Source organism: Rhinolophus hipposideros (genome assembly GCF_964194185.1).
Source record: "Rhinolophus hipposideros genome assembly, chromosome: 14".
In the NCBI taxonomy this organism is placed as follows: Eukaryota; Metazoa; Chordata; class Mammalia; order Chiroptera; family Rhinolophidae; genus Rhinolophus; species Rhinolophus hipposideros.
In genome coordinates this window covers 36,076,897-36,098,035 of record NC_138060.1, presented here as the reverse complement: position 1 = coordinate 36,098,035, position 21,139 = coordinate 36,076,897, and the positions used below count along the sequence as shown (strand labels likewise).

Here is a 21,139-nt window from a genome sequence, read left to right as displayed (position 1 = left end):
AATAATAAGAAAAAGATTTTTTTTTTTGGTCACGTGAATCTGATCTGAATGAGAATCTGATATTAGATCTATTTCCTCTTAGTGGAAAATGCACACACCCAATTCTACACACAATTTTGGAAGGTCAAGGGTACCTCTGAGGACGATCCTTGTCCCAAAGGATTCCACTAGCCTTGTAAGTTATATTTTATTTTTCTTTTCCTTTCTAGTGATTGTACTATTATATGTAGACAAATGTTTTAAACATTTTAAATAATTGTAATTATAAGGTAGCTCTGCTTTAAATTCTTTTTTTTTTTTCACTTAACACTAGGTCATAAACTTGTCCCCATGTTATTTCCAATTATTATATTATCATTTAAAATGGCTTTATCATAATCTCCTTAAACAAGGTACTGTGATTTACACAGCCATTATCGTATTGTAGGACATTTAAGCTGCTTATAACTTGTCTCTGCAAAAATTCACTTCCTGAGGAACATTTTTATGCCTCTAGAAAAGAAAGAACTTTCAAAAGAAACGTTTAATTCTTTGGCCATTTTCTTTCCAAATACCTTCTTGTGTCTGTCTCTTTGATGATGTCTATAACTTTGTATTTTGTGTGTACAATTCTAGCATCTAGTTTTATTTGTAGCTGCTGTGCCTTGTGCCAAACATGTTGAACCCAATCTCTCCCTCTGTTGTCTGTGTCACCTGTGCCTACCTCCTCCAAAACTGCCAGGTGAAAGTTGCCCTAGCCTTCTCAAGACTCAAGGATTCACAGGAGGAACAAGTACTGTCCTCAGGGGTGCCCTTGACCTCCTGAAATAGTGCACGAAATTGGGCATGTGCATTTTCCAGAGAGAATATAGACCTTGTATCAGATTCCTAAGTGATCCAGGTGACCCAAAACAGTGTAAAATCATTACTTGGGCTCTTTTTAGCGTCATGCATCTTTTTCCCTCAACTGGGCCTTCTCTTCTGCTTGTGGTCAGATTCTAGGCTAAAACCTCCCCTCTTTTAGTCCTCAAGTTGTCATCCTCCTTTCCCCCTCTTGTCTTTTTTTCACTGTCAACCTTGTTGAATGAATAGTTGTACCCACTGTATTTACTTTCTTACCTTCTGTTCACACCCAAACTCTTGGGTTTCCTCTGTCTCATTCTGCTGAAATTGCTCTTTTGAAGACGGTGTGTACTTACTCATGTAACCCACTCACGGGTTTCATTCTTCACCCTCTGACTTCTCTACAGCATATGAGATTATCACCCCTGATCTTGCAACCTTTTTCTCCTGATCATTTGAGTTACTGGCTCCTCCTGGACTTTTTCCTCTGGTATCTTTTACTGCTTGCCCCTCTTTCCCTTGCTGCCAAATGTAGGTCCTCCATAATTTTCTGTCACCAGGCCCCTTCTCTTTCTATAATCTTCTCTTTGGCCATCTCATCCAGAGCCATATAGGTGCAGTTTCCACCTCTCTCCTGAGACCTAGGTTCACATTTACAAGGGCCTTCTCCACTAGGCTATCTGAAAGTACCTCTAACATGTCCACAGACAAATTCATCATTTTGTTCAGTATCTCCTCTTGGGTTCCATATTTCCATGTTTTGTCAACCATGCTTTGTCAGTCAGACACAAAAGATTTGTGTCCCGCTGGACTCATCATTCTTCCTTGCTTTCCATCTTCTCTGTATCATAGGCCAAGGCTTTTTGACTCTCTTTCCACAATGCCTTTTCCTATTGCTGCCTTTTTAATTTAGCCTCTTATTACCTGTCCCCAGGACTATTTCAGTGGGCTTTAGTCTTGTCTTGCTTCATCTTTCAAAGTCCCTTCACTACTATCAGTGCCTTTCACCAAAAACTTCCAGATGTATTTCCCTAAAGCATCTGATTTATGCCTGATTGCTTCAATGTCCTGCTCAAGATTCTCCTGAACATTTCTTTATCCATCAAATTACCTCAAGTTCAAGTTCTTCAAAGCCCTTCAAGTTCTTATGCCAAACCACTTCCCCAACACTCCCTCATATGTAGCCTGCTTACTCATATGAACCCAAGTAAGATTTCAGTATTTATCATTGGAACATATGGATGCATAAACATTTATGTTCACAGGGTTGCTTTTTAAAGCAAAAATCTGGTGTCATATATATTAATCCAATTTCTTCTTTCCCCTAAACTTTATCCCTTCTTGAAGATTTAGGGTGCAATCTATTATAATTCAACAAAAATATTTTGAACAACTAATACACGTCACCCTGGTACCCAAAGGGAAAGGTGAAGGTTGAACCAAAAGACCAGGCATCTGTGGAAGGTGCAAAAGCTTTCTCCTCACCCATTTGTAATGACTATTGGTGAGAGTCTTGACAGGAAACAAATGGCACACTTAAAAGAGATGATTGAGAAGAGTTTACTAAAAGGACAATTCAAAAAGGTTAAGGGAGTCTAACTAAAAAGGGTAGGGAGGAGCAGTTACTAGAACTTAGTAAGAGTAGTATCTGCAGGACAGGGCACCATCTATAGAGGAATACGGTAACTGCCAAACCATAGCCTGGCAGACAGAGAGCTGGGGTGCCCAACTTCTCTCTCCACTCACTCTTTGATTTCTATCTGGTGCCTTCCATTGGTCAAAGCTAACCCAAATCCATGAGCAGGAGAGCCTGGCGAGTGCATCTAAAGAAGAAGGACTCATGAGACGGAGAATGGTGAAGAGTGGAGGAAAGATCCTGAACTTTATTTCACTGCTGGCTCCTGAAGATTTGTCTCTCGGGAGGCAGAAAGTTCATCCTGGTTAAAGCTCCTGGGCTTTATTAATTTCTGTGTCAATAGGATTTTTTGACTCTGGAAGGCTCAGAGGTGGAACTACTGCAACAAAACACTTTTTTTTTTAACCTCTCTGCTCTGCCTATCTCCATGCCAAGAAGCTCTCTTTTCTTCATTTCTCATCCCTCTGCCATGTTCCTTTCAGGTTGCCAGATGGTTTCAACAAAATGACTGGGCAGATCAAACTTACAGACCAACTTAAATAAGACATGCTAATTTTTATAAATAGTTTGTATTAAAGTTTATGTTTTACATTAGATTGTACTGCTTGAGCAGCAAGACATTAATGAGAAAGCTGACAATTTTGGAGGAGAGTGATGTCACAGAGACTAATATGTTTTCTTCAATAGAAAGTTCAAAATAGAACACCTAGCGACCTTCTGAGACCTCAGCCTGAAGGCCCACAGGAGGAAGGGCTTTGTGGGACACACTGATGATGGGCTGTCTGCTTCTCGGCATTTATCTGTACATTGGCCTCCTCTTTTCATTCCTTGCTCCAGACTCACTCTCGACACCCCAGGGTTCCACTGGTTTGACACTGGAGGGGCTGAGAAGCTGGGACTGGGGAAGTGGTGGCCAGAACCATTACGGTGGTACCTGCCAGTTTGGAAAGATCAGAAAAAGTGAGAAAGAAAGGGAGCTCAAAGCTGAGAGGGCAATTCTTCTGTGTCAGGGAGGCCATATAAGTCAGGATGCAGACTTGGGAACCACATGGGGTGAAACTCCTGCATTTCATGGGGGCTGGTTCTTTGCAGCACAATTCCAAGGGCAAAGCAAGGCCCTGAAGGTTGAATACAGAGTTGTTGAAGAGCATGGGATCTATAGAATCTAAAAAAGACCCAAATCAATAGAACTTTCCTTTGAAAACCTATAAATAGTTCCCTGAAATTACTCCTTTGCCTAAGATCTTGGGACACTATTTCCAGTATCTCTCCTTTATGACATTGCTGGCTTCTCTATTTCCATTTATATACACGCAGAGCGACAATAAACCCACAGGACAGCTAGAGTTAGGTGTGTGTGCCACAACGAACATGTTTGCTATCTTCTGCATGTGCCAGTGTGTATATAGCAGGGCTGGGTGGGTGTGCTTTAAAAAATCTTAGACTTTAAAGAAATGACCAAATTCTATAATTAACTCCTGTAACTACTCAGGGGTAAATGAACAATGGCCAGTGTTTAGACAGAACATAGAGGTAACCCCTCTGAGATTACAGCAGAGGACAGCCTCTAGCTAGGGAGAGGCTGACCTATCAAATGACCCCTTATCTCACCCCCTCGGGACTCTGCTTTTAGTCGTTTGAGTACCACTATCCCTGGTCCCAGGAACACATTGGTCCTGTCTACTCTCTTGGGCTCAAACATGGACAAAGAAATTAAACCATTTTCCTTGCCTTCCTCACATGACTGAGCCAGTCTATGGAGCTAAACAGGGCTGAGCTTCATGAGTACACTTCTGTAAGATGAAGAATAAATGCTGCACAAATTATATTTCTCTTGTTTACATCCACATTTCTTTCCCATAGATTTTAACAGTTCCGTCTTTTGGCATCTGTGGATTCTCTTTCTGGAGGTCACATGTGCCCCAATCTAGGCAGATTTTGCATATTAAGCCACTAAAAGCAAGTTGTTACAGAGTAGATGGACTTACAAATTTGCCCTACATGGGCACTTTGAAAGACCCAGTCCAGTTACCCAAATGCATATTAGGAGTGTATAAATCCCATGGGCTCATAGTTTACATGTAGCATGTAGGAGATGATTCTTCATCCCCCACTGAGTCCAGACACACACTCTATTTCTCAACGCTGAAAGACTTGAGACTGGTCCCCCAATCTTTTGGAATTCACCTTTTCATTGCCCGATGAACCTTTGGATGGCTTACTCTTGGCACTGACCACTGGGCATGACATTGGCACTTGTGTTTCGGCACATGAATACAACAAAAGCATCTGTCTTGGTTCAGTGGGACTTCCTAGTATGGTTCACTTCCTCCCCATCCTTCTCACCCAGTGATGGGATCTGGCAGTTTGCCCCCTGCTTCATGCCTCATACAGTTACTGAAAGAATGAGAGGCATTAGGATGGTTCCCCAAACCACCTGAGGTTGAGTGGCATGAATTTACTGATATGATGCTAAAAACTATACTCACTGGAAAAGACAGAAGGACGAACTCATTTTAAAACATGTTACCATACCATAGTTCAGCAATGAGAGTTGAACAAAGCCAGAGTTTTAATAGACGTTTGTCTTCTTGTGCCCCAAACCCAGCACTATTCCCCGACTTTGCTCCATGAATAAGAATAAATGTGGAAACAACTTACTGTAAACTGGATTTGGCAGCCACCCATGATGTAGTCCAAGAAAGAATGCATCTTGTGGATCTGCACAGGAGGTAGAGAGGAAACTGTTTTAGTAATAGCATGATCTGTTTCTTTATAGATTGGAGGCTTAAACTTTGGGGTTAGGCTCCAAAACTAGAAGAAAGAGCAGAGAGAGACGTGTGGGAGAAAGAAACCTGGCCCTGGGGTGATCCAGGGCAGGGGTAATATTGCCTTGATGTGTGAGAGTAGAGGAAGTGGTTGGGGGTTTAGGCTCTGCATTGGTTGGTCTGCATATCAAAGGCAGGCTCACAGCCAAGTTGACTGCTATCTCTAGGAATTACTAACACTTGGAGGGGTAGTCCCTTTCCAGGTCTGCAAGGCCCCAAGATGTTAAAATGTCATAAAATATATATTTAAAAAAAACATTATTAAATCAATGGCCCCAGATGGTCAGTCATAATACATCATCCTCTGGTCCCAGTGATTGGTTCAAGGGTGTGCATGTTACCCACACCAAACCAATCAGTCTTTTCCTTTACTCTCTTGTTATGTGTAAGGATATGCTCCTAGCAGCCATACAGAGACCAATCTGGGAGAAGGAACCTGACATATACAGAGAGAAACTATATGCACTTGAGTCCTATATGGTGAAGTCAGAAAGACATAGATTAAAAAATCTCAGCTCTTAAACTTACCACTTGTGTATGATCTCATTTAAAAGTTGAAAGCTCAGGGTTGTGATAAGAATAAACAGAATTTATTATAGTAATTCTACCACAATAATTACTCAACCAGTGGCAGACTTATTCTCAGATGCAATTTAAGGGATTTAATTATTAGTATATGGAATTTTCTGTGAGTTAGAGCCCTCTGGGAGGAATTTCTAGGCCCTTCAATCTTCTCCCATTGTCTTCTCTTCATGGTACTCTTTGAGCATAGGTGAGGTGCCACATATAAAGCAATGAACACTGTGATAGGCTCATAGTAGGTGCTTTAGAAATGTTGGTTGTCCCCTTGGGGGATCTCCCTCTGATGCTTCCCTGGGCAGAGAAGAGCCTGACTTAATGACTCTTTTATTTTTGAGGACAGGACTATCCTTACGAAGGGGATGGTAGCACTGGTCTACCACAATTCCAAGACCACCCATGCTTACATTTCTCATTGTATGTCTGTTAATACATTGTCTTTCTGATTTTTATTTTTAAAAAGATCACATCATCTCAACATTCTTTCCCTCTGACCTCACAACCTGAACTCTTCCTCCCAGACAGCCCTAGCTTCATACTCCTGGGAGAGAGGGGCTATGTACATACCTTGCATTGATTCAAAATCACAATGCCTGAATTCTTATAATTCTTCTTCTTGGCTTTGTACTTGGGGTTGATACACTCCCACTGCACCTGTAACAAGAAGAATCGCAGCATGACTGCCTGCTCAGGAAGTAGTGGAGTCATTCAATGAGGTCAATGCTGAGTCATTCAATGCTGCTGCAGATGGACCTGAGGGGTGACAAATGGTCTCTAGGTGACAACCCTTTCATCTAGAAGGACAGTAAGGAAGAGTGCTTGAGGGTAAGACTCTGATGCCAGACTGCCTGGTTTGAATACCAGTCCTCCCCTTCTCAGCTATATGATCTTTGGCAAGTTGACCCTTGAACAATGTGGAGGTTGTTCAAAAATCCTCATACAACTTTTGACTCCCCCAAAACATAACTGAGGGGGGTTGGGTCCATTAACCCCATGATACCAAAATCCATGGATGCTCCAGTCCTCCAGATAAACTGGTATAGATCAATGTACAGGTAACCCCCGTAGAACATGGCACTTCTATAGCACGGTTTCGCTCTAACACGGTTCAAGAAGTGGGGAAAACCCTTGTACAATATGGCATCCTAGAACCTGCTTTCACTCTAACACGGTTTGAGAATTAGAGAAATCGCCGAACAACACGGAATGTAATAAAAGCTTAGTAGTGATGACGAAGAAAACATTATTTAATACATATTAATTCGTTATACTTTTGGTGAAAATTGCTTTAATAAAGATATTTCTCTTAATTATAAAAATATAATAGTATGTTGTTGTTTTTTAATTTTTGGAACCTGCCCCCCTTTTTCGATACTAGTTCTTTTTTTTCCATATAACATGGCATTTTTTAGGAATCTAACAACCGTATTATATGGGGGTTACCTATATACAGTCCCTCCCCACCCCCACCCAGCGGTGAACTCCCAACTGTGGATCAGAAACAGTACAGGTATTTATTGAAATAATCTGCATATAAGTAGACTTGCGTAGTTCAAACCCACATTGTTCGAGGGGCAACTGTGCTTGATTCTTCGCTGCCTTGGATATATCTTCTGTAAAGGGAGCTCGTAACTATTTGTTTCGTAGGATTACTGTGCGGATTGAATGCTTAATTTACGTAATACATTTGACAGTGTCTGGCACTTATAAATGTTTTCTAATAAATGTTTACTATTACAGGAACCCTGTTCTGGTTAAGGGGCCTCTAGGACTTTTTCCACTATTAATAGGGTCAAATCAAGCACCAGAGGGGAGGAGAGATCTGCAGACACACAGTTGAATAACCCAATTGCTGAGTCTCAGCTGGGAATTGACTTACAAGGTAGGGAAACTGAGGAACGTTGCATGCTGGCTACAGGAAGTTGGTAGAGATAATGAGCTTACAGAGAACTTCACTGAGCTCTAAAATAACAGACTGACGTATGTCACCAAGTAGTACAATAGATCTCCAAGGTGACTTCTTTGAAAGGTAAGATCAGAGCTGCAGGAGTGGCTGGGAACTGAGAGCTAATGGGCTATCTACGGGAATAAATCTCAACCTTTCTAGCCTACGGAAGACCTCATGGCACGAAGTCAATGGCAAGTCAAACATCCAAGAGTCACTGAATACCCCTGTCCACAATCCTATGGGAGCTAGAGCCTTGGATTGTCACTCAGGAGACAAATTTTCACTCTCTAAAAATTAGTTGTATCTGAAAATGAAGCAGTTTCGGAGGCAGATGTGAGTAGGGTAGACTGAGACAGCATTAGCTCCCAGGGGTCCCTGCTGATCAGTTCCTCTCAGTGTCCCTGAATCTGTGTAGTTTCCTTCCACAATGACTCTGAACTTAGTCAGGTAACTTGTTTTCACCAGGGGGCATTAGCAAAAGTGATACGAGCAGAGGACTGAAAAGTGCCTCTGCACTGGGGCTTGCATTACTCTTGCTGCTGGGATGTTTCCGCCATCATGTAAAAATGCTTAAACTGGTCTCCTGGAGAATAAAAGAGCACGTGGGAAAATGTCCTGGCTACCCCAGCTGCTGAGGCATAAATGCATGAGTGAATTCAGTGAACACCATGTGTATCAGAGAGAAGCTATTCCAACTGAACTCAGCCTAAATTGCCTACCCAGAGAATCATGAGTAAATAATGATTGTTTTCAGTAAGGAAGTTTAGGGATAATTTGTTACTCAGCAGCACATAAGTGATATAGTAGTTTCTTATCCCTGGGGAAGTTCCAGAAGGGAGTGAACCATCACACATGGGTTTGGAAGAGAGGAACCCTGTACTGGTTAAGGGGCCTCTAGGACTTTTTCCATCAAAAAAGAGAAGACTGGAAGGAAAGAAGAAAGGAAGGCGGGGGAGGGAGGGAGGAAAGAGTCAAAACTGAATCTGAAATCAGCAAATCCTCAGCCCTATTTTTTTAAGGGCCTAGTCTTTCCACAATCATGATGTGCTTGATATGGAGAATTCCAGTCTGTCCCAAAGTAGATTTAGTATTTTCAGACAAAGCATCCCAAGTCCCACCTAAACCCATCAAAACTGAAATTGCCTTTCCCCCAAAGCTTCCTCTAATGTTACAGTATAAACAAGTAGCTTAAGGATTTACCTAACAACTGATAAGAAAAGATCCTAAAATTAGATCTGCTGATTCTTTTCTCATTTTCAATAATTTTTAAATTCAATTTCTCAATCAAACAAGACATAGCAGATGAAACTTCGAATGAGTTAGAATCTGCGTCCTATTAATAATTAAAATGATCATCCATGAAAAGTCTACCCATTTCCATCACAGGCTAAGATGGACCAGTAGTGGAGGATGGGTTGGCTCAGCCAGAGAAGGGCTCCAAGGAAGCAGAACAAAAACCTGCAGGGACTTGGGGCTTTCATGCCTTTGGGGAGTCAAGGGGGTGCTGATGAGCTAGGTTTAAATATTCTGCATCTGTCTTGGCATGAAGTTGTTATGTAACTATGGGCTATGGACTTTACATCCACAATCCCATTTAACTGTCCCCATAACCTCCTTTTGTAGATGAAAAATGAGGTTCAGGGCGCACAGGTGGTAACTGGTGGACCTGGGATTCACACCACACCAGTCTCGCTCCAGAGCCTGACCTATTAACCACATGCTTCCTGCTTCCCCCAGGAAGGTCTTGGAGGGGCTCTCCTATTTGTTCTTGAAAGTTTCCCTTTTGGCCACCTCAAACTAAACATGTTCAAAAAGGCTATCCAGGAATTCCTCAGAGTTAATCAAGGATTTATCCTGTTCCTGCAGAACCATGACTCTCACCGGAAGGAGCTTGAAAGATGATGTCTCCTCTTTTTCTCGCTATGTACTGGGTTTCCTCAAGGTTCAAGTCTCCTCCGTCTTCTCTTCTATCCTCTATCTCTAAACATACTCCTTCATTCTCTTGACTTTAAATACCCTTTCTTTGTTTATGGCTCCAAAAGTGCATCTCCAGATATGTGTCTCCTGTGAGTACCAGTTCCCCAAACTCAATTCTCGCACCATCCTCACAAACTGGACCTTCCTAAAATAAGACTTTCTCAGTCAGGAAAAGGCACCAACATTTATCCACTTATCCTTGAGTCTTTCTTTTCCTGCCTCCCTTCGCCCCTCATATCTAATCCCTTAACAAATCTTGTAGCTCCTTATCTCCAAAACATACTTTATATCCTTCCACTTCTCTCCAACACTATTATCACTTTTTTTGTCCTCTTTCTTGCCTATAGTATTGGCCTCCTACCAGATCTCCCTGCTTCATTCTCTTGTCTCTCTATAATTAAGCATCTACACAGTAGCCAAAGGACTCTTTTACAAAATTAAAACCAATCACGTCGTTCTCTAGTCTAGAGTCCTCTGCAGCACTGTCCAGTAGGAATTCCTGCAGTGGTGGAAATAGTCTGCACCAAACAGGGCTATTGAGTACTCAAAATGTGGCTAGTGTGACTGAGGAATTGAAATTTTAATTTGATTTAATTAATTAACATGTAAATTTACATAGTCACACATGGGTAGTGGCTATTTTATTGAAGAGCACAGTTTTCGAAGAAAATCCCAAACTCCTTTCTCTGAGCTATCAGAATTTACTTTTGCTGGCCTCTGCCTGTGTTTTAACCACATCTCAGGCATGTCTCCCTTGCCCTCTCTGCTTCAGAAACACCGGCTCCTTCCAGATCCTTAACCGTACCAAGCTCCTTCCCAGCTCGATGCTTTGCAATGCTATTGCCTCTGCCTGACATGCTTTTCCCTTGCTTGTTACAGGGTTGACATCTTTTCACCTTTAAGGGCCTTCAACTTAAATGTCACCTTTTCAGATTATCTCTCCTATACCACACCTTTGTAACTAAACTGGTTCCGTTTTTTGTACCTTTTGTCACAAGTTGTAATTGCATTTTTGGTTTTTGCTTACTTGACTTGTGTTTATATTTTACTCTGCTGCATCATGCCTGACATTTAGTAGGTGCTCCTTAATAATTATTAGTTGAATCAATAAATAAAAGAACAATTCCCACAGGGTGACTGTGGCAAAACAGGGGCTTGGTAGTTGAACTGAAATCTTTCTAGTATCTCAGCGATACAGAACAATACAGTAGCCCATGGCCAATTTCCTCAGTGAGACACAAATTTATTTCCATTTCTTTAAATGCATCATGCTTCGGTGTTCTTCAATTGTGATATATGTTAATAATGTTACTTCTAATACCCTCTTACGAGCCTCGAGATGGAATGTTTTTCCTGTTTATTGATTTGGTTATTTTTATTTGTAGAGGAGAACAAGGCAAAACTTTGTAAAACTCTTTAGAGCTCTAGCATGTGGTATCAATAACTGTCATTGATTTATTAGGTCAACAAGGCCTGGTCCAGTACATTCAATGGAGGAACTTCTCTGGCTATATTCCTTTTTATCCTGAGAATGACTTTACTGATAATTTAGTGTTGGTTTTAATTGTGGCCCTGAAACTCTGTGTCTGTTCATGGGTGAAGGTCTCTGTGTGTTTGACAAGGTTCTTGCAATGCATAGTAGACAATAGAGCACATAGAGGAGGTTTTGTGGGAACTATGCAGAAAGCTGCCCTTGAGTTTCTAGATCAAAGGTATGGAAATGGTCTGATTCAGATTAAGCTTCTAATTCTAAAACATGATAGTTTATTTCTATATAGTTTGGTTATATCTTGACCTTATATCTAAAAAAATGAGACTTGAAAAATGAGTTGGGACATCTTCTCTAAACTACATTTCTGGCCAGGCCAGGCACAGGGTCTTATCTCTAAGGAAAAAGACCTTTCTCAAAGCCACTGAAAGCTCTGCTGTCACTCCTTGCTGCTCCATGGGGACAGCGGGCCCCAGAGTAAGAATGGCAGGTATCTTGGTTTGAGTTTCCCAAGAAACAGATACCGAGGCAAGGATTTAAGTGCAAGTACCTCATCTGGGAGGTAACATCAGGAAACACCAAGAGAGTGGGGAATTGAGACAGTGGAAGGCAGCCAAAAAGGGGTACATTATCAAGTCAGTTAGCATGGCTTACCCCTGCTGGGGAACTGCACAGAACACATCTCAGAGTTTTGCTACCTTTATACCCCAATTCCCATTTAGTGATTTGTTGAGAGAGCTGCTCCCTGATTGGTGTTACATCTCCCCCCATACTTCTAACCTGCTGTGGGCATGGGCAGAGCAGGCTCCTGCAGCTACAGAAAGCCCTTGGGCAGGTGAACACCGAACAGGTAAGAGCTGAAGTTACATGGTTAGAACGCAGATGATAGCAACTGACTAATAGATTGATATGCAGGTGTGTATCAAGGTATGTGTGTCTGAGGGAAACACAGAGGGGGCTTGGGTTTCTGGGTGATGCAATGAAATCCCGATGCGCTTCTGTGGTATGTGGTAGTGTCTGGGTACATAGCTTGGGATCAAAAGTGAGATGGTAGAATTAGATAAAGATCTGGTGCCCATAATAAAAATTTGGAGGAATCAAATCATCTCTCCAAAGCATTAAATATGGAATTAATGTCACCAGATCATCGAAATGTAGAGCTGGAAAGAATCCCACTACTGGCAGCAGATATTTTGGAAATGCTAGGTATGTGGTAGGCACACTGATAAAAGCATATCATGGATCATTTCATTTAATCTGCACAAAATTCTATGAAATTGGTAATTGTCACCATTTATTTTCTGAGGTAAGAAAACTGAGGCACAGAGAGATTATGTCACTTGTCCAAGGCTACATAGCTAAAGGACATTAGAAAACTTCCCATCTAACCTCTCCATTTCACTGATGGAGAAACTGCACCACAAGGGGGCAGAGTCTTATCCAAGGTGACAGCAGTTGCTTTGCGTTGGGCTAGTTCTAGAAGCTAGATACTCAAATCCTACCGTGCTCCCTTCTCGGCGCACTTAATCATATGTTGACATCTTGCCTCTAGCTGTTCATGCATAGCTGGACACATCATGAGAAAAGTGTCTGGGGGAAACACCATGAGCTGTTTACCACATACCTGCTTCCCTTCCATGGCCCCTCTCATCTCCTTAAATGTCGAGGTGAATTCTCCAATGAAGTCATGTTTGCCGTTGGAATCCCAGTCCCATACTATGCACTGCAAGAGAAAATAAGATTTTTTTTCTTTTTAATTAAAAATGCATCCACAGTAGCTGAAGGCAGTGTGAACTTTATGAGAAAGAGCTGATGAAACATGCTTGGTCTGGAACAAAGGCCAAGCAGACTAGGATGGCAGCATGTGGATATAACATTCCTTTCATTTCCATAGCCTTTTCTTGGCCTTTTTGCCAAGCAGCCTGTGATGTAGCCGTGACTAACGATTTGCACATTTTTCAGGTAAGGCCAGTAAGACCAAAAGGGAGATGAGTGACTTGCCAAAGGGGCCATCTAGTGAATGAAAACCTGGAATTTAAAGGCAGGTGTCCCAACTCCAATTCCAGTGTTTTTCCCCCCATAGAAGACAGCCTCCCTGGTTTACAGCTGGAATCAGATGCCTGAGACCCCGTCTGTAGCTTCTACAATGACAACTTATATTTAATGATTTGAATGGGATCATATTAATCACATTTTCTCTTTCTATTTTTTTCTGAAGGCAAAAGGGTGATGCTAACAGAAATGAGCAAGGAGGAAAAAAGGGAGATCTTTAACCAGACCCACATTTAAAACGGGTAGAAAACAGTGACAGGTAAGTTACACTGGTAAATATCAGGCATCCATAACACGTTTGGTCTAACAAGAGGGTTCCCTCTAACAATGGAAAGGCTAAATTCTGGGCTCCCAGGCAGCACTTTGCAGAGTGACTCAGATTAAATCAGCAGCCATCCATCTGCTTGGTCATATGTCCATAGGTGAAGAGGAAGTTCCCCATTGTTTTCCAGAGTGAAGGCCGAACTAGGGTCTCAAGTACCTTAGGTACCACTTTTACATCTTAAATCAGTGATTTGCAGCAAGAAAGTCCCAGACCTCAAATAAGATCAAGGCTGCAAAGGGGACCTTTTATTCAGATGTTTCTCGCTGGGATATTGGGGCCCTAAAAGGCAGCCTGGTTCTCCCTCAGGATGCACATCCCATTGGACAGTCCTGCTTGGAAAACCCGACCTGTAAATCTTTTCTCGAATCCTATGTGATGCCCCACAGAGCTAAACTAAAACATGTCCAAAATGAAACATAATTTCCCCCCTACATCTATTCCTACTCATTTATTTTCTATCACAGTGAATTGTACCAACACTCACCCGGTTTCTACAGAGAAAAAACTGGGCATCATTCCTGGTATTCTTCTCTCCCTTCACTCCCCCACACCAACGCCTGTCCATTCCATTTTCTAAATATGGCTTAACTCCAGCACATCTCTCCATTCCCTCTCACCTACATCACTACGACGGCCTCCTCGCTGGCCTCCATGCCTACCTTGTACTCTCCCACCACCCATAACCCACAACTCATGCTCATTTCCTACTTACAATCAAAATGTATATAGACTAATGGGTCTTCCAAGGTCACCTATGATCTTATTCCCTAAACATTCCCAAATTTACACTTTATAATCCATGCTTACTGTATTTTAAAGTTTTTTCTAATATGAGGTTGGTTTGAATCAAAAGCATTTGCAAAGATTTTTTTTTTCTTTGAGGCATCTTAAAGAAAAAGTAATTTCTCAGCTCTTGCTCTCTTTAAATGTGGAGTCTTTGGTAGAGTACTGTGCTCCCAAAATATATTGATAAGCCCTTTAATTATGGAACAGAATGGATTAGAATAAATCAGAATGTAAGAAGTTAAGACAAGGGAGCTAAATGGCTCTGCTGAATAGAGTAATGGTGAAGTTGAACTTTCCCTTTGTAATGAGAGACACAGAGGTGGGGTTTAGGGATGAAGGTTGAGAAGAAATCAGGGCAGGAGTCATTAGAGCACTGAAGATGGGCCTCACATTAGAGTGAGAGGAGGTGAAAGACAGGTAAGAAACTAGAAACTGTGATGTCTAATGTTCAAGGCCAAGTTATTTACGTATTTCTCTCCTTCAGGCCCGTTTCCTTTCCCTCTGCCATTATACCTAAGACTCCAAGAAATCTGTTATTAGTAACAACATTATGCCGGCGGTAACTTGGAGAATAAAGGAAAGGGGCTGTGTCCGTGTTTTGGGACAAGCAGACCAGAAAGAAGTAGAATGATTGAGAACTGGTGGGAGGAGGACTGTGGAGGTAAAGCTTAACACATAAATCCTAGGAGCGGAACTTCACAGACATACTGGGGATGGGTGGTCGACTTCTACAATGACATGAATTAGAATTCAAGATATCTTATTTAGATTTTAAAAGAAAGTTTGACCCCAGAAAGTTGGAGAATAATAATTAGAAGTCAGTTAAAATCATTACTCAATTTACACTAACATTTTGGCTATTATATGTTCATTCAATTGATAGATGCTAAAAGCAAACTGCCAATAGTAGCTGTTCTGTCAACCCCAGTCCCTAAATGAGGGTAATGCACAATAGAGTCCCCAGATAACCCATGAAGGACATATGTGTGTATAAGAAACAAACCGCTGTAGTTTTCAGCCACTGAGATAGCATAACCTGGTCTAAAAACCATTTAAGTACTTAAAAAGGCCGTCATAGGAAAAGATATTTCAATTTACTTTGAGTCTAGAAGGGGGGAAATAGAATTTCAAGAAGTTATAAGGAAGTAACAAAGAAAGCATTTACCAATAGTTATACCTGTCCAAAAACAAAAGAATCTGTTTGTGAAAGACTGTTTTATTGCTGGAAATGTTCAAACAGAAACTGCAGGACTACCTGAAAAAAAAAATAGTACAGAACATCGAACAGAGAATGTTAAAGAGGATTTGGGAGGATGCTCGTTGAACTTTTTTCTACCTTGGGAATGCTAAGACTAGTTGTAGTTGCATATGTTACAAAATAAAGTCAATGAAAAGCTTAGTTCATTCTGGCTGAAATGCCAAGCAAGGCAATGTAGCTTTGGTAGGAGTGAAGAGCACCTTTTAAATTCAAGGGAAGATGAAGCTCTACCTCACGTATTCCAATGGATACTAGAAACAATCAATGATTCAGTCGTTTGGAAAAAGCACTCAGGATGTGCGTTGTGAACCTCACATTGTAGAACACTCATGGAGCAGCAGTTACTTACAATCAGGTGTTTTTCTCTCTGCTTGCCAGTCCCGCCTTACTGATCCTGACACTCACACATATTATTATATCTGGAGCAAGAAACAGAAGCAAGCTTTCTGGGCCTGAACATAGAAAGAGAAAGTAGGATCCCTGGAACCCTACTTCCAGGCTCATAACTACCTGGTAGTAAATACAGCCACAGATGCCTGAGTCTGACACTTGGATACTCACTCTTCTACCTTTGGGGAGGAGCAAATAACAAGGCAAAGGGGGCAGAAGCACATCAAATAAAGGAAGTGGAAGCAGCCTGTTTTTAACACTCCCTTGCATTGGGAAAGAAAGTCAGGGTCCCTTCCATTAGGGTAAGGGGTGTAACTTTTCCTGTCTCCCTGGCCACAGTAGAATATAGAAGAGCAAGAGGGGATGTACATATTACTGTGGTTTGTCACAAAATCTGAAGCAAAACTACTTACACTGCTTCTTTGTCCTCTCCTATATTTCCCATCATGCTTTAGTTACCGTCCCTGCTTTCCCCCGCCAACCACAACATTCAAGATGTTTGGAATGTGCTCTCTCTCTGTAGCAGAAAGGGAATGACCGCTGAACTCCCCCAAGCTGGTGGATGAGTCAGGCTTGACAGGGCTCCAGTCACAGCGTCCCAGGGGCAGGCACTGCCACTTTCACTGGCCCTGTTCTTCAGTCAGCTGGCATTTCTCATCATGGTAGTTGCAGAATTCTGTTTTAACCTTTCTCAGCAGGAATCCCAAAGGAAGGAAGACACAGCAAGGCAGCAAAATAAAAACACTGTCTTTCCCTCTCTCCCTGCCATGAAGCTGGCTTGTGACAGCTCTGATATGGCTGACAGAGGAACACATTCTGGTGAAAAGTAAACAGATCAACTGCCCTGCAGAAAAACTGAGACAGAGGCAGGGTTCTTGGTGTGAATCAACAAGGAAGCCTTGACAGATCTGGGAGAGATCAGAAGCTCAGAACTATCTACAAGCTAGAAAACCTTCTCGAGCTCTTACAGCTTACAGTGGAGTTGAGGTTTACAACCCTATCATGTCTGAACTCCACAAGTGGTCTAGTCACCTCCCTCCTTTTACTGAGAAGGAACTTGACGGCAGAGAAGTGAAGTGACTTCTGCAAGTCCACCCAGTACAGGGCTGGGACTAAAATCCAGGTTTCCTGCCTCCTCGATTTCACCACTACCACACCAACAGCAAATTATAATAGTTAAAACATACATAGTGCTCACTACATACTGGATTTACTTACTGTGTACTGTTCTGAGCATTTAATATAGATAAACTCACCTTATCCCTAGGACAATGTATCAGTATGCACATTACACAGATGAGGAAGCCGGGGCACAGAGAGGTGCAGTAAGTTTCCCCAAACCACACAGCTAACACTAGATATCTTTGAACTAGAAGAACCTAAGCTTCATAATTTGTCTTAACTGACCATCTTTTATGAAACCAGGCCAATTGTGTTTATGGCCTTTAATCCTTTACGATAACTCTGAAATGACAATGATTATTACCACTAACAGGTAATTGCCATTTGCGGGTGTAATTCACAGGCTTAGAGAGGTTAAGTGACTTGACTGGACACTTAGAAAATGACAAAGATGGATCTGAATCCAGGTGTCTGGTCCCATAGCTGGGGTGTTCTCTGTTATGTCACCCTATCTTTTAAGCAGGAATTCAGAATCAAGGTCTCCTTAGTCTGTTCTATGGAAAAGCCCCATTCTTTGATTGCAACTACCAACTATTGAGATCTCTCAAAGCTCACCAAGCAACATAGAGAAGTTGCTCACTGTTCCCAGTGAAGAGAATGCAAAACTACCCTGGGGTTCTCAGCTTTGCCTGTAAAATGCATGGATAGGTGTGTATTGAGAGGTCCAGTTACTCCAGTTTTATATTTGCATTGAACCCCTTAGAAGAAAGGTGTTGTTCAACTGCTATGCCAATTTACTGTTTACTAGCTTTTTTTGATTGAGTCACCTCAGCTAGGTTACAGTCCCCAGTTATTTAATCAAACACTAGTCTAGGTGTTGCAGTGAAAGCATTTTGTAGACATGATTAATCAGTCCACAATCAGTTGACTTTAAAGATTTTGTGATGGGAGGAGGGGTGAGGGAGGGAATTGGATAGTTATTTGATGGCTATAAAGTTTCTGTCATTTTAGAAGCATAAGTTCTGGAGATCTGCTCTACAATAGAGTACCTATACAATAGAGTCAACAAAATGGTATTGTGCAATTCAAAACGTATGGAGAGGGTAGATCTCATGGTAAGTGTTTGAATCACAAAATAAAAACAAAAGGAAACAAGAAAACGTAGGGATGTGTTAAATATGTCTATTACCTTGCTTATGGTGATGTCCAAACTCATTCAATTATATGGATTAAATATGCACAGTTCTTCGTATATCAATTAGATCTCAATGAAGTTGTTAAAAAATCAAGGAAAATTTCCTCGATAATCTAGGTGGGTCTGATACAATCATATGAAAAGCCTTAGGGCAGAACTGAGGCTTCCCTGAGGAAGAAGAAATGTTGCCCTTGGACTGTAACATTAGCTTATGCCTAAGAGTTCCAGCCTGCCCTCCCTGATGGCCTGTTCTAGGGATTTCAGACTAGTCCAGCCAGCCCCTTATACTGTGTAAGCCAATTTCTTGCAGTAAATCTTTTCTCCCACTGGTTCTGTTTCTCTGGTTGACCCTGAGTGATAACATCTTTCCTTACCTCCCTTGGCATTTATGTATTCACATTAAAAGGAGAGTTTTCTGTGACACTGGTCTTCTCTCACTCATATGCCAATATTTACTGAATGCTTACTTTGTCCCAGGCATTAGTCTAAGCACTTGACATGCTCTGATTCATTCAGTCTTCACAATAGCCCTATCAGTGGGAGGCCATTATTATCATCTCCACTTTAGAGATGAGGAAACTGAGAAAAAGAGAGGAGGTGGGGGGAGGGAGATGAGGGAAAGGGGGATCACATATATGGTGATGGAAGGAGAACTGACTCTGGGTGCTGAACACACAATGGGATTTATAGATGATGTAATACAGAATTGTACACCTGAAATTATGTAATTTCATTAACAATTGTCACCCCAATAAATAAATTAAAATAAAAAAGAGCGGAGGTTAATTATTACTGCTGGTATAGAATATTTAGGATGTTTAGAGTATGACTCATTTAGACATCTGAGTTCTCAGAACCTGAATCTGATTCAGTTCCTGGAGGGCCCGGGAGAGCTGTCCAAATCGTGATCATAAAACTACGCAGCTATCGCTGATCACTGAAGAATTCTCATAGTTAAAAGAAATCTGTCCTTCTCCCCTTGCCTTTTTCGATTTTTATTTATTTATTTTTAACGTTGTAACTTGTCGTTTCTCCAGGTGAAGTAGAATTCACTGTCAAGTTTCTTCTGGCTCCTTAGTCACTCCACCCACTTCCACTGCAATCTGTTTACATCTGCTTTGACATACCCCCAACTATAAGACGTGATCACCATTGGTCTATATCCACTACTTGAAGGAAACTTTGGAGCACTGAGATTTTCCTCAGGGTTTAGCAAAGTTCCTGGGCACAAATAAGAACTCAAATAATTATCAGATGACTGAATGAAGAGATCTCCCGGAGTCAACGGCATTTCTCTGAGTGTTTGGTCCTGTCTTCACACTTCAAAGGGAAGGGAAATTACTACAATCATCTGGTTAATTTTCACTACAGAAGCTAACCAAACTGGATAAGCGCTGTGGTAGCTGTAGCCATGGGTGTAAGCACAGGATGGTAGAAATGAATTATGGATACAGTTTAATGATTATAGATGCAGGTACTCAGGGCTGGGCCGCAGGAGACCTGAGTTCTAGTACAAGCTCTGCCGATAGTGCTGTGAGACCTTGAGAAGGCGTCTCAACTTCTCTGTGCCTCAGTTTCTTTCTCTATAAAATAGGTGTCTGGGGAATGAGAACTGGAATGAATGCCGCCAGAGGTCCATTCCAGACCCATAATTCCCTAGTTACATGACATTACATCTTCATTCCTTTTTCAATGTTTTCTCCCCAAAGTCTAAAATTATCATATTAAAGCAATGAAATTCTTAATTAACTATCAACAACTGATTAATGTAACACTACTCCTTTTGTTTTCTTTTGTTAAGTATCTTTATACCCTTTGGACAACTAGGTCAATAGTTCATTGTGTCATGACGATCCTCTCAAACTCTCCATGAGATGGACAGTCCATTTTTACAGATGATAATCTTGAAATACAATAAAGCAACTGACGGTGGCTTATTCCCAAGCACAGAGCTAGTAAGAGTTGAATTAGGCTGTGAATTTGGCTTTATTTCTTCACAGCCAGGGCCTTTTCATTATATCATATAGCTTCACAACATACTTCTGCCAGATGTCTTTCTAATAGCAGGCATTTTTTTCTTTTTCTTTCTTTTCTTTTTTTAAAATACCAACCAATTCATGGATGTCTGACCTCTCCCAGGAAAGAATATACTTATATACATTTTTAATGTTCTTTTTGATAACAAGCACTATTTAAAATTGCCCAGAATGATTAATGTAGGAGTGGCCTTACTAGGCTCATTTTAAGGTGGAATTTTAAATTGAGACCATTAAATTAAATGCTAACAGAGTCAGTAATGTAAGAACCAAACTGTTCTCACATCACTCAGTCTAGACTGGTCTTCTAACAGCAGTTTTTGGGAAATCAGGCAATATTCTATCATTTTAAGGAGATTTTAGGCAAATACATACAATCATATTTCAAGAAAGCTATGATTAGGGATTTGGAGAATTTCATCCATAATTTAGTATTTGGGATGACCTGTTTTCTGTAAAAATTCACTGACAACCCTTAACACAAAATGTAGTGGTTTACACAGGACTATAACCATCTTTAAAATGAATATCAAATATATATTTGCTTATTAGGTAGTTGTGAATTGGGCAAAGGCCGACCTTGGCTGAGTGTGTCCATGAGAAGTGAGTCCAAGCCCCTTTCATTATTTTCTCTTGACTTTATTGTGATTTCTCACTGCAGACCCAGCAATAACGTTCTGATGTCAACCCAGCTGC

At 41.2% G+C, this 21,139-nt stretch overlaps 1 protein-coding gene across 5 annotated transcripts in view; it reads right to left on the bottom strand.

Annotated features, from left to right (window-relative positions):
• CPNE4 (copine 4) overlaps positions 1-21,139 on the bottom strand; it is a 389,988-nt gene that overhangs the window by 27,764 nt on the left and 341,085 nt on the right. For all 5 annotated transcript variants that reach the window (XM_081072347.1, XM_081072344.1, XM_081072345.1 and 2 more), the window contains exons 8-10: positions 12,904-13,002; positions 6,433-6,519; positions 5,120-5,179 (exon numbers count right to left, since the gene is read on the bottom strand). In XM_081072347.1, coding sequence (XP_080928473.1) covers positions 5,120-5,179; positions 6,433-6,519; positions 12,904-13,002 — 246 coding nt within the window. The remainder of the gene's footprint in view (positions 1-5,119; positions 5,180-6,432; positions 6,520-12,903; positions 13,003-21,139) is intronic.